Here is a 17,007-nt window from a genome sequence, read left to right on the forward strand (position 1 = left end):
CCTTTGTAGTTGTGTATGCAGTGCTGACAAGTTTGGTGAGCGTGTAGGACAAACATTTAAAACGATTAAATGGAAAACATGTTGTTAAAAGGACAGCATTTAACTGAGTTAATGAAGTGTAATTGACGTGTAAGAGCAGTTGACAAGTTGTTTGTTTTTTATATTAGATGATATAAAAGAGGACAGTAGCCAATGCTGTGCTGAAGTTAAGACACCAAAGAAAGTTGTTGACGGTTGGTTTTTTAAGTTAGCTGTAAAACGTTCCCCCTCCTTCCTGCCTTACTTCAAGGTCTTGATAAGTAAAATATCTACACTCAGTACACAGTTCTGAATTCATCTTTTTTTTTTCAAGATAATTGTTATTTTTTTCACATTAAGGACAAACTGTCTGTATTGACACCTCAATTTACATCTGTCTTTTGAGTTAAAAAAAAAAAAAAAACCTCACCTGCTGTCGGCTTGAAATGTGTAGTTTCCTCATTAAAGGAGATCAGCGGCTGTGGCCAACGTGTGTTCAGTCAGTTACAATGGATTCCAGTAGTCACAGGAGCAAGATGTCCCAGTGCTGAAGGAGCATGAGTAACATGTAGGATGTGACTAGCATATCATGGTTTATGGTGTTGAGTAAGTTTGTCAGCATCAATGAAGAGAGGGCGATGGCAGAAGCTGTCATCTGGCTGTCATTCTTAACCTTAACTTTTTTTCTTCATGGACTGAATGGTAGTGTGACAAAGAAGGACAGGTTGTGTACGTGTTTGTAAAAGGGTGAGCATTTTCAGATCCACAGTGACAGAAAATTACAGCTAAGATGCATGTGGCATGGAGGCGACGCGTCATGTAGGCAGGGTGGAGTGGGGTTTTCTACCTGCTACTCAGACTCTGTCTTTGTAGTGTCTGGTTGCTGCCAGCTTCACTGTGTTCATATTGAGTTTTGCCAAGTGATAATGCAGTTGTTTTATGCAGGCTTTGGAAGAGTACGGACTATGGTAAGTGGTATTGAATTAATTAACTTGGCCATTTTAGCTGCAGCATGAATTCAAATGATTGATATACTTTAATTTGAAATGTAAAAGCACCTACAAGGTTGCTCTACTGGTTTTTATTGCCTCTGGTATAATATGGTGTTTATTTGAATCACTTTTAATGTATTTCAGCGATTAAGCCATAGTTTGTGATGCAGCTCCGGCACAAAACAGACTGGGGGATGAATTTACAAAGAATCTTGTTTCATACTCGTGCCAAAGGCTTTTAGTTCACCGTCATGGGAGAGTGTGTAAAGCTGCCAATATTTGAATGTAAGAAGCTGCAAGAGTATTTTGGGGTACTTTCATAGTACTTTTCTATGAAAAATGACTCAAACCGATTAGTCGACTACTAAAATAGTCACCGATTATTTTAATAGTCGATTAGTCATCGATTAGTCGACTAATCGTTGCAGCCCTAGTGTCAAGGTCTAGTTCAGAAAACTTATTGCCCTAATGATATTACAGCGCAAACATGCCTATAAAGTTTTGCAACTAAGTGCAGTCTGCCCCTTTTGCATCTGATTGCAATTATGTATGTGGTAAATGTTGCCTTTGTACAAAGAACACAATAGAGTGATCGATGGCAGAGAGAAAAAGAAAACTGAAATTTCCCAACCGCGAGCTACAGGCCCCGACTGACGAGGTGCTGAGGCATTCCTTAAAACTTCAGACAAGAAATTAAAGCACGACAGAGTTACCACCAACTCTTTGAAGATGCTAATAACTTCAGTGTAACTGCATGTGGCTAGTAGCATTGATCTTCTTGAATTAGACTGTTTTTGAGATTAGGCTTATTAGCATAGAAAGGGGCTAATTTTGTGTCACATGTATGCCTACTACCTAATTCAAATATGGGAAAGATACCACAGGAGCACAGAGATGCTATTTGCTCAGCAGCACAGTCTAAGGTGTCGTTCACCGTTCGTGGCTGTTATGAGAATTAGCCCTTTTCCCACTGGACGAAAAAACCTGTTTACCAGTTTTAACAGTTTCTTCTTATTTGTGCAGTTTAGCGACGGCAAAAGTTTTGTGAATTCACCCATGATTCTTTCGTTGGAACTTTTGATTGAAAAAATTTATTTACTTTGAAAGGATTATTTTTCGACTGGCATGGTTGCTGAAGATTCTTAATGGACTTTATTGCCCTGAAAATTGTCTAATCAGGGGGCGCCCATTAGCTCACTTGGTAGAGCAGGCACCCCGTGTACAAAGCCCCTGTCCTTGCTGCGGCGGCCATGGGCTAGATTCCAACCTCCAGCCTTTTGCTGCGTGTCATTCCACTCTCTTTCCCCCTTTCATGTTAACAACTGTCCTATCAATTAGGCAAGAAAGACCTAAAAATGTCTTTTAAAAGGCTCTAATCAGGAAAAGACATGCAGTTAACTGGTGCCACTAAGCTCTACTAATCACATGACAATGTTTTGCTTCAGGTGAGAAATGGTTGTGGTGTTGGGGTTAGTTTCTACCAATGCTACAAAGCAGGTGGGATTTGACCAGACCCTGATCAAATGCCACTACATTGCAGAAAGAGCACAGGAGATGTTTGTGAAAATGTATTTCTCTGCAAAAGCTTTGCCTTCACTGTCAGTAAGCAAAAGGACAAAAGGAACAACAGGAACACATTTTGTAACCATTTAGGTTTCTCACTCAAATTACTTACACTAACAAATAAAGTTGCTGTGAGCCAAACTGTTATGAAAGGACATTCTTAAATCAGCACACAATAAAGGAACCATATGTCGTTCTTTGTGAACTCAGTGTCAGTGTGGCCTTGAAAACAAGCCCAGACTCCATTTGAATAATCCAGTGAGTATGTGTATTTACTTAAAGGACTTGGGAGATTCACTCCTGTGTCTTAACAATGAGCTAAGGAGCTGCCGAGAAATTTGGCAGGAAAAGAGGTCGTTTGAACTTTATACCGCAAGGCTTAGTGGTTTTGGTTTTACCTGAATCATGTGTAACAAATACTGTGGATGTTTGACTTTTAAAATGGGATATATCCTGATTATTTTTGCCCAAATGATCGAACACCATTTCAAACATTACAGCAGTAATTGCTAACATCTTTTATATTCATTATTTATTTAATAGAAAAATGTTCTTGTATCTCTCTGCAGGAGCTGACAACATCAAGAAATACTGGAGTCGTTACTACCAGGGGTCACAGGGTGTAGTCTTCGTATTGGACAGTGCCTCATCAGATGAGGACCTTGAGGCAGCCCGTAACGAGCTACACTCGGCCCTGCAGCACCCGCAGCTCTGCACACTGCCTTTCCTCATCCTCGCCAACCACCAGGACAAACCCGCTGCAAGAACGCCAAACCAGGTAACCTGCCTCATTTACAGTGATTGTCAGTTTATTCCATCCTGTGCATCACTAACTGCAGTTAACTTCATGTATTTTACAAATAAGTACCACAGCTTCTACAGATCTGTCACAATCAGAAAAAGCATTGTTTAATTTTAGACATTCACACACATACTTGCCAATAAATAAGTATACACATACACATGAATGGCTGTTTTCATTTTAACTGTGTGTACAAGTAAACAGTTGTGCGTAGAGTCAAAAGTGGGTGGTTTCAGAGCAGAGCTCAAACTACTACATAATGACTTATAATTTTGTTAGTCTGAGTATTTCAGAAACGACATAAATTCACTACTTTCTAGTGGTGGTGGTGTTAGGGGTTGTGTGTGCCTCTGTGAACCTGGGAGCGGTGATGTTAGAGACATCACCCCAGGTCGGGTATCTTAAGGGAAATTGGTCCCCCGGCAAGAGGCCAAACTAAGAACGATCAAAAGATCTCTATAAATTGGTGTTTTGGGCAAAGGCAAACCTCATCTGGAATAGGGAATCTAAGGTCTCCTCCTGCAGCCAGGCTTTGAACAGTTGTAGGCAAGTCCCTTGTGGCTGGGCTATACCGATTTGACCTGGTAAGGCAACAAATAACATGGGGCTAATGCCATGTGGGTCATCCCCCTCAGAGGTTAAGTGTAGTAGTCTAGTGCATTGCCAAGTGGGTGGCAGGCCAAGGCTGAGGTCATGGCGTGCTGAACCATGATTATGAAAAGTGGCTCTTAAGATATGAAATATCACCTAACTGTTGTGAAAGGAGCTGGAGCTAGTACGGAGCATGAAGCAGTACCAACTAGGTATTACTGGATTTCCCTCTATGCACAGCACTGGCTTTGGAACTTAACCCCTGGACTGGACTCTTCTTTTCTAGAGTTGCGTTGGATGAGAGACACCCTATGAGTATGATGATAGGAGCTCCCAACATGTCACTGAGAGAGAGGGCACTGCCTGTGGATGCTATAGTTTTGCAAATGGACTTTAAGCTCATGTGGTGAACAAGGGAGATGTCAAGAGGCTGACTGGGTTGAATGGCCTGTGGAGTGGCGTTGTGTTTTTAGACTTCTGTACTAGTTGTGGGCTGCCCATAAAAACACGACATTAGAACATAAGTTACTAAGTGCTGCTGACTAATCAACACCCGGTGGTGAGTCAAGTCGAGTGGCAGCAAAAGCAGCTTAACCCAAATGTACAGTGAGTGTGAACTGTGAATATCTGGCTGAAGCCCCTTTACACAAAGTCTCCAACTCTTACCTCTAGAAACCCTCCATTGATGTGTCTCTTAGGTGTTGTTGCCAGAAGGTTTTCAGTGCCAGTGGCTAAGGATACTGGAGTTAGTGACTGAAGAATAAAGTGATGGATACAAGCTGCAGAAATACATCTCTCTTGCAGGGTGTCTTTGGCTCACCTGCAGATACAAGTTAAGGAGCTTTAACATCCAGAATGAGCTTTGAGGAACAACTGCTCCTTCAAATTGAAAGGAGCCAGTTAACTCAGTTAGGAAATCTTAATTGGATGCCTGTCTGGCGCATCCAGCTAAGAGGAGAACCCAGGGATGACCCAGGCTTGGGGAATATTGTACTCTTCTACTCTATGAATGCCTCGGGATCTGGATTCAGGGGACAAAGTTGGGTTGAAGCTAGAATGTACCCACAGAACGCCTAGTCCCGCCCTACTGTGCTGTAAATAGCTGGTATTAATCCTAACCTTGATCTCTTTCCTCTAACCTGGTAACGCTTTAGACCCTGATGTGTCAACGTGACAAAAACCAACCAATCACAGCCTAGTAGGGCGAGACTAGGCAGAACACTGTCATGGTTTGGTGCGTATCCAACGTCTATCACAAAGATGCCGCCTGCCAACAATGATCCGGATTTGGCCGTCTCAAAAAACGTATCAGTTTGTTTACTGTTCCATTTGTTTCTGTAGTACTCCATTCAACATTCATCTGTTTAACAGGGTCAAAGAACGCACAGGGCATGTGCTCTCAACATGCTTGCTTTTAATCCTTGCCGGTAAATGGTCCATGAAACAGCCTTTGAGCTCTGGAACACAGATCTTCCTAATTTCTTGTCCGCCTGTATGTTTTTCCCCTTATTGAAATTTAGGAATCTGTTATATGCTGTTAGACAGGTCAAGGTTTGTCATTTGATCTTCAAAACTAAAGATATGATGTATAACTAGTGTAGCTCTTATTTCAGTTAGTCAGATCATGTCATTTGAAAATAGACTCATGGGACTCTGTGATTATTAACATATTAGCACTGAGTTTAACTCTCACTCCAGTTTCATCCATATTTTTTGTCTTTAGTTTTGCAGTTACCATATTGTGTTGGGCAGGTTTTGCTTCTCTTTGTCTCTGTATATTGAGTAGGAAGCACTGTACTTCTGACTGAGCATCTTACCAGCACAGGCCAACGCAGAAGCCCATGATTACACATCTTTTGTTCCAGTCATTTTTTCCGTTGTCTCGAGTAACAGTTTGCCACCAACAGACAGGATGTAATAGTTAGAATATAGTAGAAATGTCATGTAGTAGTCATGGAGTAGTAGGTCATGTCACCACCTCCCCTCAGGACAGAATTAATCACTGCTTGTGGGGGCAGGAATGAAATACAGCAGAACTATGGGTAGTCTATCCCACCTTCCTCTCTCTCTCTGTCTCTCTGTCTCTCTGTGCTAGCCGTGCTCTACCACTCCACCTCCCTCACAGAAGGAGCCTCTCAGAGTAGGATGTTATGGATAGCATTCCCTGTGCAATGCTCACTCAGGTTTCAGAAACCTGGAACCTCACTTTCCTATGCATACACTCACAAACACACACATGCATCATCTGCAGAGGCCTATTTAATGTTTCTGAAGGATAACAAAGATGGATTCCCGTAGAGACGACCATCTGCATTTTCTAGCCGAGACCACCAGTGTTGCTGCTCTTCAGTGATGTGAAATCTGCTGCGTGGGATATGATAGAGAGAAAAGCTCTGAACCAGATTCTGCTGTGACCCTAACTGAATGCATTTGTGGAGTGACTCCACCTGAGTCAGTTCAACTTAGTTTAACTAATTAGTGTGGATTGGTTGCACTTGAGCACATGCCACTACAGTCACGGAAACCTACTAATCTTATTGATATTTTAAATGGCAACTGCTTGTTTTAAGCCCGACAACACTGGTCTCTTTGTTGCCCCTCATACCGAAGCCAATTAATCCAGTCCGTGAGCCGCCCACACTTGTCCACTGGTTGTAGCGTGATGTGTCCTCTGCTGTATTTGACCCATCATCGCATCAGTCACTGGAAGTATTGACTTTTCTGAACTGTTTGCAAACACTGATGACACGTGAGACTGGCTTTTGTCGCCTAAAGGTCTTTCATGCATTGTGTTGAGAGGGTCATTTCAGTTCAGAATGAATGACTTACATAAAGTGAGGCCACCAGGGTAGCTGAGGATGCCAATATTGGCTGAACATACAGTAAATGGCATATGAACATTTATTCGTTGGCCATTAGGCTTGAGCCATTAGGCTTGAGCAGTACCTTTTTTCATGCCATATCTTCCTGACTTTTTCCGAGGATATACAGTATATGACAGTATTCATTAAAAAAAAAAAAAAAGTAAAAGCTGAGGTGCTGTTGACAGAAGTCATTGTAGTATGAATGAGATTGTCTAGCCTACAAGTCTGTTTGTCTGATATGCAGTTAGCCTACTTAGATGAGTCTTGCTGGGTTTAAATACTTATAAGCACCCGTCTTCCATAGATTCTTTCTGGTGGATCCGATGACAGACCAACATATCAGTGAGATGATGTGCAGACAGTGGTGGCAGACTGACAGTTGAATAAAATCATCCGCCTGATAATAGGCTTGGGTGATGGTATTACGGTATTACAGCATTCCAGGGTATTTAGAAATCCCGACCGTAAGATTTTCAGTACTGTCAAAAATACAAACACTCCTCTTTCTGTTGAACTCATTGTATGTAGTTCGCAATACACGCCACTAGAGGGCAGTCTCTGGTCTCTGCTGGTGGAACAGGAGCTGACAGAAACAGGATTCCAGATTGGTGGTGGGTGGGGATAATTAACGTTACAGGACTGTAAACAGCCGGCCAGCAACAGCAGAGAGAAAAAGACCACATGGAAAAACAGCGTATTTTCAATTCTAACACGGTGAATTAAGGGTTTAATTGGACCAGTTGGTGATTGCTGAAACAGTGGACCATATAGATGACTAACAAGACTAACCAAGACGGTTTTAGTGAGTTTTATTTTGTGTTTATTTAGTTTGAATGAAGTCTGTTTCAGGCTGAGTTAATGAGAGAATTAAGCTAATGTTAGTCTTAAGTTGCTGTAACATTGAAACTTGAATTTAGAGGTTGTACAGTTGTATTACTTTATTAAATAAGGAAAATAAGTCTAATAATGTTACTTTCTTGTCATTTTATGGGTTTATATTCATGTATTAATCTGAAAGCCAGAAGAGTTTGCAGATGTAGCGAACTTGCTGGTCAGGGATGGGGTTGTGCCACACACTCGTACCATCATGCCCCTGTAAAATTTGAAGAAGGTATAAAAAATATAGATACCACACACGCCCAATGAACTGTTCTTGTAGTTGGAAGAAGTCATCTAAAAATAAAGTTATGTGTGGCAATATGCCCAAATGGGCAGAGGCATTTCTCTTTTTCTACTAGTCCTATAACATTATCCCCACCACTTGCAGTCATCATCTGTCTCACCTCAGCTGCCTGCTCTACCAGAGGAGACTGACCTCTGGTGGCAAGTGCTGTGCACTACAGTACATCGCCTCAATACAGCATCTTTGTATCAGTTTAATAGGAAGAGAAGCGTTCACATATTTGACAGTAGTAAAAACCATACCATAGGGATTTCTAAATACCCTGGTATACCATTATACCTTAATACTGCCCAGACCTATTGGCTATGTTGCTGTTTTGTATTTATTTGTCTGCTGCATTGCACTCTTTATGTCACACATGCACTTACATTAAACACACATTAAAAGAAATCCATACATGCAGATTTTCAGTTGTTATAGACCTAATTTTAGTTTCCTTTACAAAAACAGGTAACATACACATTTATACATACTGTTATTTATTTATTTATGACAAACTGGTGATTTCTTAAGAGTTAACAATAGGTATTGAAATCTGCTTTCAGTGGTGACAGACATCTTTAATCGATTCTGTTTCCATCAAAGGTCTAACACCATGTTTTTATAGGGTTTCTAGGATGCTGTGGTGTTTGCACTGAACTCAGCTCTGGGTACAAAAGAGAACTGGCATGGTTTTCTGAGAATGTGTATTTGTTGTAATACATTTGTGTGTTTTAAATTACATGGTCATTATGAGTGTTACCTTGCCTGTGTGTGCATATTATCATCTGACTCATAGCTGTGTCACTGAAGGAGCTTAGTGTTCAGTGACTCATGAGTAATCTCTGCTAAAATGAAACTAAATTTTAGTCCAACTATGAAATAAACCATTGACTCCACCTCTTCCCTTACACCTTGTTTCTTTGCCTCTGTACTGTATGTCGAGCTCATGATCGCAGCTGTAACCCTTGCTGGTTCTCATTAATGACAGTCTGGCTTTAGGTAGTATCATGTGTCACTCTGTTAAAAATAAAAAAGAAAAAAGGGTGGAAATAGTGAGTCCACTCAACCACTGGAGAGTGCAAGAGGGCAAACCCTCTATATGTTAACCAAACATTTGCTCAACATCCGCGGGGGTCTCTTCCTGGAGTTTATTTTCAGTCTCCCCAGATTCCCATGGTATCACTTTTAGTTCATTTTATAGGAGCTTTTGCCTCTTTTATGAGATTTTGCATCTTGAAAATATAAACTGAGAATCAAATGAGCTAAACATTATTTATACAGCATGCACATGCAAATGAAAAACAGGGTTAAACCGTTAAAGATCAAACAGCTGGCTTATTAACAGGTACTTACTCATGCAAAGTGGTGCTAAAAGGCGCATAGGATGGCTCTGTTTCGCCCAAAGTGGCTTTGTGTGTTTCCATGAAGTGCTGTGATGATGGTATGTCAAATTTTCTGTGTCAGTGGCCCCCTTTAACACACAGTGATGTTTCCAAAGCAGGGAGAAAATTAATATTTCTAAGCTTTTTTATTCACATAACTCTCCTGCAGAATCCCCAAAATGGCAATATTAGATTTATTTATTATGCTGTAGAGGTTTTCTAATCATATGACTCTGTTGGAATGATAGCAGCCTCTATCTCTCTATCTCACCATCACTTAATCACCACTAAAATTACTATTTGTAATGTAATTGTAAATAAAGAGTTGCCTGTAATTGTCTTAGCACGATTCAGAGGGTCTTGCTGGTTTGTGCCAGCTGTTACATTGTTCCTTCCCCTAACCTGTGTATGGTTTGTCTTCAGGAAGTTTGGGAATATTTATGTGTTCACATTCATTATTGATAAAGGTTGTCAAAATGCTCTAGTGTAGAGCCGAGTTGCTTAATATTAAATGAAAGTTACACTAAAAGTACCCAGGTACATGTCAGAAACAGGTGGCAAACCACTCTTAGCACTGGCCTTTGTGGTCCAGTGTAAGTGCAGTGTGTCTCCTCAGCTGAGGATAAAAGCACAATTGAAGATATGCCACTTCCTATTTCCAAGATTTTATCATCCTCGGGTTTGTTGGAAGCATCGTAACAAGACCTTGGAGTGAACCCTAGAAAGTGTCAGATTATGTACAGTCTGTCCAGCTGCACCTCTGAAAATCACATACACTAACACTCATTTATGTAGGTTAACTGGAGCATGTGTGCTTGCACTGTGAACCACCTCTCTGTTGAATTTGTTGCATAGCTGCTGTAGTTGATTTTTTTTTACATATATATATATATATATATATATATATATATATATATATATACTGTACAGCATTTATATACTAGAGTTAAATCCTGGGATACAGCATTCCCAGGAATATACATCCGAACTATTTCCTGTTTCTCTTGAAATATGATAACAGGAAAACATGAAAAACTTGTCACATTCTAGGCTTAAAGCAAATAGGCTGATTGGTTTAAAAAATAAACACATCACTACAGAAATACTCAAGTCCTTTAGGTCCTCCCCCGTGGTTGCAAATCTCAGAGCTGACAGGAATGTAAAATTAGCACAATGGTAGGTTCCTAATGGCCCAACAAATGCATCTATTGAAGACCAGGTTAATCAACCACCCAAACCTGACCCGCAAACTGCCAATGTTAGGCATTATGGTAACACAATTGTCAGGACCGAGACAAAAGTAGGGTTTCCATCCACCTATTTTTATTCGCGTTTTCAAAAATTGTGAAAAAAAACTTGGATGGAAACACCAGAAATTCGAAAAAGGCCAAAAATTCGCAAAAAAGTTTTTACGCTTGGAGGGGGTGGATTTGTCAACGTATCGATAAAATGCGACTTTTTGCTAAGGTTTTGCGAATAAACGATGACGTACCGGCACACAAATCCTCAAATGTGGCCCTTGACATACGGAAATGTTTCAGCCAGAGTTCGTGAGTGAAATGCTGCTGGACAACTACTTCCCAAAAGTCCTTCACACGCCTATGTTCCCATACACACGGAGAACGACGTGATGTCTCCTTCCAGCTATTTCTGACAGTACTCTTAACATTAAACTTCTTCTTTGTCGTCTCTCCTTCAAGATGGTTAGGTACGTTGTTAATGCTGACAAAATGCTAACCAGAGTTCTCCTAAGAGCCGACAGGTTTATCAGGAATCTGTCAGTTGAGTGTGTTGTTGTTTACAGTGGGCATAAGACGCTCTCTTATGGCACACTCTTCTTCTACGGGGGTGTTTTAATTTTGTTAATTTTTCACGAGAAGCACCACCTACTGCTCTTCCTGTTGACTCCCAATAATTGCAAAACAATAACGAATGGAAGCGTGCATAAATTCACATTTTCTTATGCACATTTTCACAAAATTAGCTCAAAAATTTTGATACATTTGGATGGAAACCCCACTAAAGACAGAGACAGGGGCTGAGTGTCACTGTGCTCTCCAAGGTGTGTGTGGTTTTTTTTAGAGAAAGCGTCAGTGAGGGGAAGAGAAAGTGGAAGGTGGACTATTGCATGCAATGTTTGTGTAAGTTGTTACTGACTTCCTCAGTTTTTGGGCACCTTTCCAAAACCATTGCATGTTTTCTAGTAAGCTTACCCAAACCTTCCCAGCTGTAGGTTGACCTATGCATCAAGAGTTGATTAACATAAATGCCAGTCTTTTGCACTGATGATTATTAACACCACCAAATAATACAATAAAGCGGTCCTGTTGGGAAATCAAAGGTTAATGCATATTTTTTCCTGGTTGCATTTAGTGTTTCTTGATATATGACCAGTGTGTTTTGATTGCAGCTGAAGTTACCTAAACAGGTTAATTTCCCAGGATTCCCAGGGTAGTGTGCCTCTGCTCCCAGGACAGAAAATGTCTGATTTCCATATGTTACTACATTTAAAAGTATAAAGTGTACAATGATGCTTTTCTATGACCAGAAACCTGGCTTTAAGTCCAGAGAAATTAGGTTAACATTTATTGCACACGTCATTTTCAGCTTGTCCCACATCAGTACCAGACAAAGTGGCTAAATCAGTCACACAGCCTCATCTGTTTCCGCAGGACCCAAAAGATCTCACATGTGCATGTATCCTTTAGAGATCTCCTGTGAGACACCATATATATCCAGTATGTTATGTATCTTCATTATTTATTAGAATTTCCATTAGCTTTTTCCTAAGTAAACAAGTCCTACTAAGGGTCAGTGCACATTGCTTTGAGATGTTTTGGGCCAGTGGAGCTACTTCACTGAAACTTTTGCCTCATAGAAGCTTTACACTCATCAGGTCATCACCAGGTTAGAGCAGTAACAGTGTACAGCTGCTGTTCATTTTGGGAGAAGGTGAGTGTTTCTTTACCATGAGAAGTTCAAACTAGATGATAATTCTAGCAATATTACATTGTAAAGCGGAAATAATCCTCCCTTTAGATTATTGTTTTTTTATATTCTGCAGATATGAAGTCATCTGAAAGTAAATTGTTGAAATAACTACATGAGAAATGCAGGTCATAAATATAATCACAGATTTTTCTTTCCTGAGTAAAGGTTGTAATAATGTTTAAGATTACTGTAATCCGTAACACTTTGAAAGTAACCTTTTCAACTCGAGTCATAACCTTTGATCCACCATAACAATTTGCTCCGGAAAACTTGGTCTGGTTACATCCTTAGTAATCCCTTTGAAATGTTTAAATGATTTAAGCATGTCTAAATGTTTATTAGACAGGTCACTCTAAATTAAAACAAGAAGTCATGCGTAAGGTTTTGTATATACCATATGTGATGCATGGATATAATGCTGCAGGTCTTGCCAAAGTGTTCTCCTTCGATCCCTCAACTCAAGTATCTTTCACATGGGAATATGGTTTCATGGGGACCCTCTAACAGTTAGTCTTTAATCTTTATTTTGCTGAAGCGTATACGGATAAAATTGGATTTATTTAGGTGTTCTGAAATTAAACTTGGCCTGCCCTTAAATGTGACCACAAGTTAACATATGTTTATTATTTTTAGGGACTGATATATTGTACCCATCTAATATCACAGTGCTGTAAATATACCACGATACACAGCTTTTTGATTGAGGTTTACAGCTGTGATTGAAATTTAAAAATCATCAGAATGGAAAACACATTTAATGACATAAAATAATCTTTAAAAAGGAAACTTAAAGCTTTGGAGTTAACTCTTTCTTTCATAATTTGTTTTGATATTTCTGTCATCATGGAAACCCCAAATTTCAGTTGCCAGTTTTGTTGAACATCCCACATGACATTTTAAAGGATGCTATTTGTAAATATGCCTTGGACAATTATTATATGGTGTATAGTGTTACAAGCGTGGATTGAAGTCTGTAGAGAAAGCCATGTTTTGTGTCTGTCACTGAAGGTCTGTCCATGATCTAGATTGCAAAATCAGATTAGGGCCCACAGATGAATGAAATTATGTATTGTTGCGGAGTTTTATTGGAACACGTATTGGATTTTGCAAATGTCCTGCTGCAGACCCCTGACTGTCTCCATCTGAACTCTGTAAACCTCAAAAGACAGCAGCTGCGTTGCAGGTTCTTGCTTCTTGTGAAAGTTTGACAAGCACCACCCCTGAAACAAGCCCAAATTTAGTTGGTCCGAATTCTATTGGCAGCTCTTCTGGCGATGACACTGTACACAAATGACGTCTCCGCACTGGCCTTCTTCTCACAGCAACCGCTCTGTTGACAGAACAAGGTGGCTTATTTCCTTAACTCACACACAGACTTGCATTTGCTAGCGCTGTTTTCTGGGGCACTCCTTGTTTACAGTGTCACGTTAGTGACTTAGGGTGTTTCTGGCACTGCAAGAGCGAGGGGTGAGGGAAGGTGGCGACGGGGTAACACAGCTCAGCGGGCCTGTTAAGGCCTCACTGAGGCCCTCTGTGCTGTATGGTGCAAGTGTTTTTCAGGAGCAGGGTGGGTCTGGAGGAGGTAGAAGGAAATGTGGGACAAAATTCCTTGTTGACATCAATCTCCTGCCGTTGGGGGGCCCAAGGAAGCTGGGGAGGAGTGGAGGGGAGGTCACCCTGTTGATATAACACCTCAACAAAGCAGGTCTGTTTGGATGGATGGGCCTAATGGACTGCGTCCACGAGGGGCTCTTGTTTTAGAAAATGCTGTCAGTGTTAGTCAGCAGTGGTAGAGATCTTTTTCGGTTCTTTTGGTGCTTGTGTCATCTGAGGAAGAGATGGAAGACAGAATGAAACGGTGCAAAAAAAAAAAAAATGGAGCCCAGGAGTGATACACAGAGAGGGAGAGAAAGAACAGGGTGGAAACTTATTTGGAAACAGGAAGAGAAAACAGAGAATATGGAGATAATGAAAAAAACACTGTAAACAGAGGAAAAAGGGGAGGCTGCTTTATCTAACCTTGAGAACCACGGTGATGACTCCCCTCATTGATGGAAGACAGAAGCGTTGAAACTTTGTGGTCAAACTCCCCGTATGACTGAACAGGAAAAGCGCCCCCTCATATCCTTTCTTTCTCTTTATTGATCTTCTCACTCTCTTTCACACTCTCAATCCCTCATTCACTCACACCCCACACACAATCAAACTCAACCCAATCCACTCCCTTTATTCTTCAGTCCATTGTGAGGAAAACAGTGCCTGGTATGAATTGAAGCACATCTGTTTCCAGTGTACCAAAGCTAAATCTGATGAAACTGTGACAAAGTTTCACCGCACAGAACAAGCAGCCATCAAATACGTCACACACTTGCAGGACATTTTCTGTGCTGCAACAGCGAAAAGAATGATGGTTTGTGTTAATTGTTGAATTGTGTTTTGCAACATTGTTCCAGCTGTCATTGTCTCAATTTCCGGAAAATCTAGACGGCCGCGCCGAGTGGCAGTGTGGAGACTGTCACAGATTTTTGCTTCCTCGATAACCAGCGTTCAAACAATCATTAATCATCAATTTGCCATGTTGTGACAGAGACAGACAGGCAGACACGCACATACACTCAGACACACACGGGCACATTGACACAGACATTGTTTCATATGTGACATGTTTTCTGCCTTCAGCTGATCCTAGAAAGAATCACTTTGCCACAAAAGGAATATTTTCTCTCGGGTGCTGTTGACCGCTGTTGACACCATCACAAGCCAAGTTGAGAACATCTCCTCATTTGTTGTCAAGCCTGCATAAACAAGCGTTTTTTTCAGGGGTCTCAGAGGTTGAATTCTACTATAAACCACTGTGCTTCCCTACAAACTTTCCCCACCACGACTGTTGAACTGAGCAATATCATTATGCATTTAATTTCTGTATAGAAGTTCTTACTTCATATCATCATTTAAGTACAGTTGATGAATGTCTAGATAAGTTTTATCATATTAATGGAGCATGGAGTGTAAATCTGCCGTCACCAGGTGTTGTGGCCTTTTACATTCACTTAAACGTATCTGCATCTATATTCTACATTATAACACTTACATTCTGTGTGTGCATGAGTGTGTCAGAGAGACACACTTACACACACTGAGGTGGGGGTGATAGACAGTGTAAGAAAGCATTACACATATCCTGAAATGCCATCTGATGAGTGGTGAAGTGAGACTTTGCATCTGCACTGCACAAATGAAGTCACTGTTGGCCAGTCGCCTCGGATTTAACCCTTCATTTACATGCTCACATTGGATGGGGTTTTCTAATGTATACTCATTCAGCATTGTGGTGCACATCTTTTATTTTCCTTGCTGCGTCTTTGTCTTGTAGTAAATATTTTCATTGACGTTCTGTCATTATTATTGAACGTGGACATAGACTTTTCTTTTTGCTTTGAAAGGGCAGTTCACCCCAAAATACATATTTTTCTTCTTGCCTGTGGTGCTATTTATTAGTCTAGATTGTTTTGGTGTGAGTTGTTGAGTGTTGGGGATGTCTGCCTTCTCTCCAATATAATGGAACTAGATGGCATCTGGCTTGTGGTGCTCAAAGTGCCAAAAAAGCATTTTTGAAAAACCCAACAGCAATGTCTCTTTCCAGAAATCATGACCTGGTTACTCAAGATAATCCACAGACCTTGTTGAGAGCAGCTTCATGTAGGAATGATTTTCTTTCTACCAAACTGCACCCACCAACTGTGTCATGGTGCAGAAGGAAGCGTGCATCTACTCATGGAGAAGAGGCTCGTGCTTGTGACAGCACAAGATGTATACATTAATGGTGTCCTCCTCGGCTGAGCTGTAATGTTAGCTAGCTCAGTGGTGCTACTGTAGGTGAGCTAGCAGTAGATGCATGAGACATTACTGTTGAGTTTTTCAAAGGTATGTTTTTGCTGATTTAAGCGCCACAAGCCAAATGCCATCTAGTTTCATTATATTAGAGAGAAGGCAGACATCTCTACAGTCAATATCTCCAACACTCTGCAACTCGCCCCAACAAATCTAGACTGATAAATAGCACCACAGGTAAGTGGAAAAAATATGTATATTTGATGTTGGGGTGAACTGTCCCTTTAACTTACTATTATGAAGTAAATTTTGATGGCACAGTGTAACAGCATTAAAATAATAATAATACTCTTTTCCCCAGTATTATTCACTCTTTCAAGTAACCAGAGTATCAGTGTCAGTTACTATTCCCAGTAGCTATCCGGTTACCTTTGTGACAGTGACGCCAACAATAATACCTTATTTTGCCAAGAGCTTGGAAACACTTGGGAGGAAACAACTGATAAGTTTCTACCTTAAATCAAAAATTAAAGGTGTTAACATTTGCGTTTTAGCCCTTTTAATACGTCAGTCGTTGAAAAGTTGACATTTCCCACAGCTACAGTGTCAGAGTACTATGATTTCCATTGATAAAACACTAGAGACAGGAAGTTTCAAATACCTGGCCTCTCTCACTTCATGCCCACTCCCTTCTCTTGCTTTTTTTAGCATTCATTCAACTTCCTAGCCAGGCTTACCCTGAACCTGACACACAAATCCTTTCAGAACATTGTGGTGACATACTGGCTATAAATTGCTTGAGTCTGAG

General features: G+C 40.6%; 1 protein-coding gene across 2 annotated transcripts in view; it reads left to right on the plus strand.

Annotated features, from left to right (window-relative positions):
* The window catches only part of LOC117252498 (ADP-ribosylation factor-like protein 15), a 130,218-nt gene that overhangs the window by 60,189 nt on the left and 53,022 nt on the right, over positions 1-17,007 (plus strand). For both annotated transcript variants that reach the window (XM_033619463.2, XM_033619462.2), the window contains exon 4: positions 3,143-3,351. In XM_033619463.2, the coding sequence (XP_033475354.1) occupies positions 3,143-3,351 (209 nt within the window). The remainder of the gene's footprint in view (positions 1-3,142; positions 3,352-17,007) is intronic.

This window comes from Epinephelus lanceolatus, chromosome 9, assembly GCF_041903045.1.
Source record: "Epinephelus lanceolatus isolate andai-2023 chromosome 9, ASM4190304v1, whole genome shotgun sequence".
NCBI lineage: Eukaryota > Metazoa > Chordata > Actinopteri > Perciformes > Serranidae > Epinephelus > Epinephelus lanceolatus.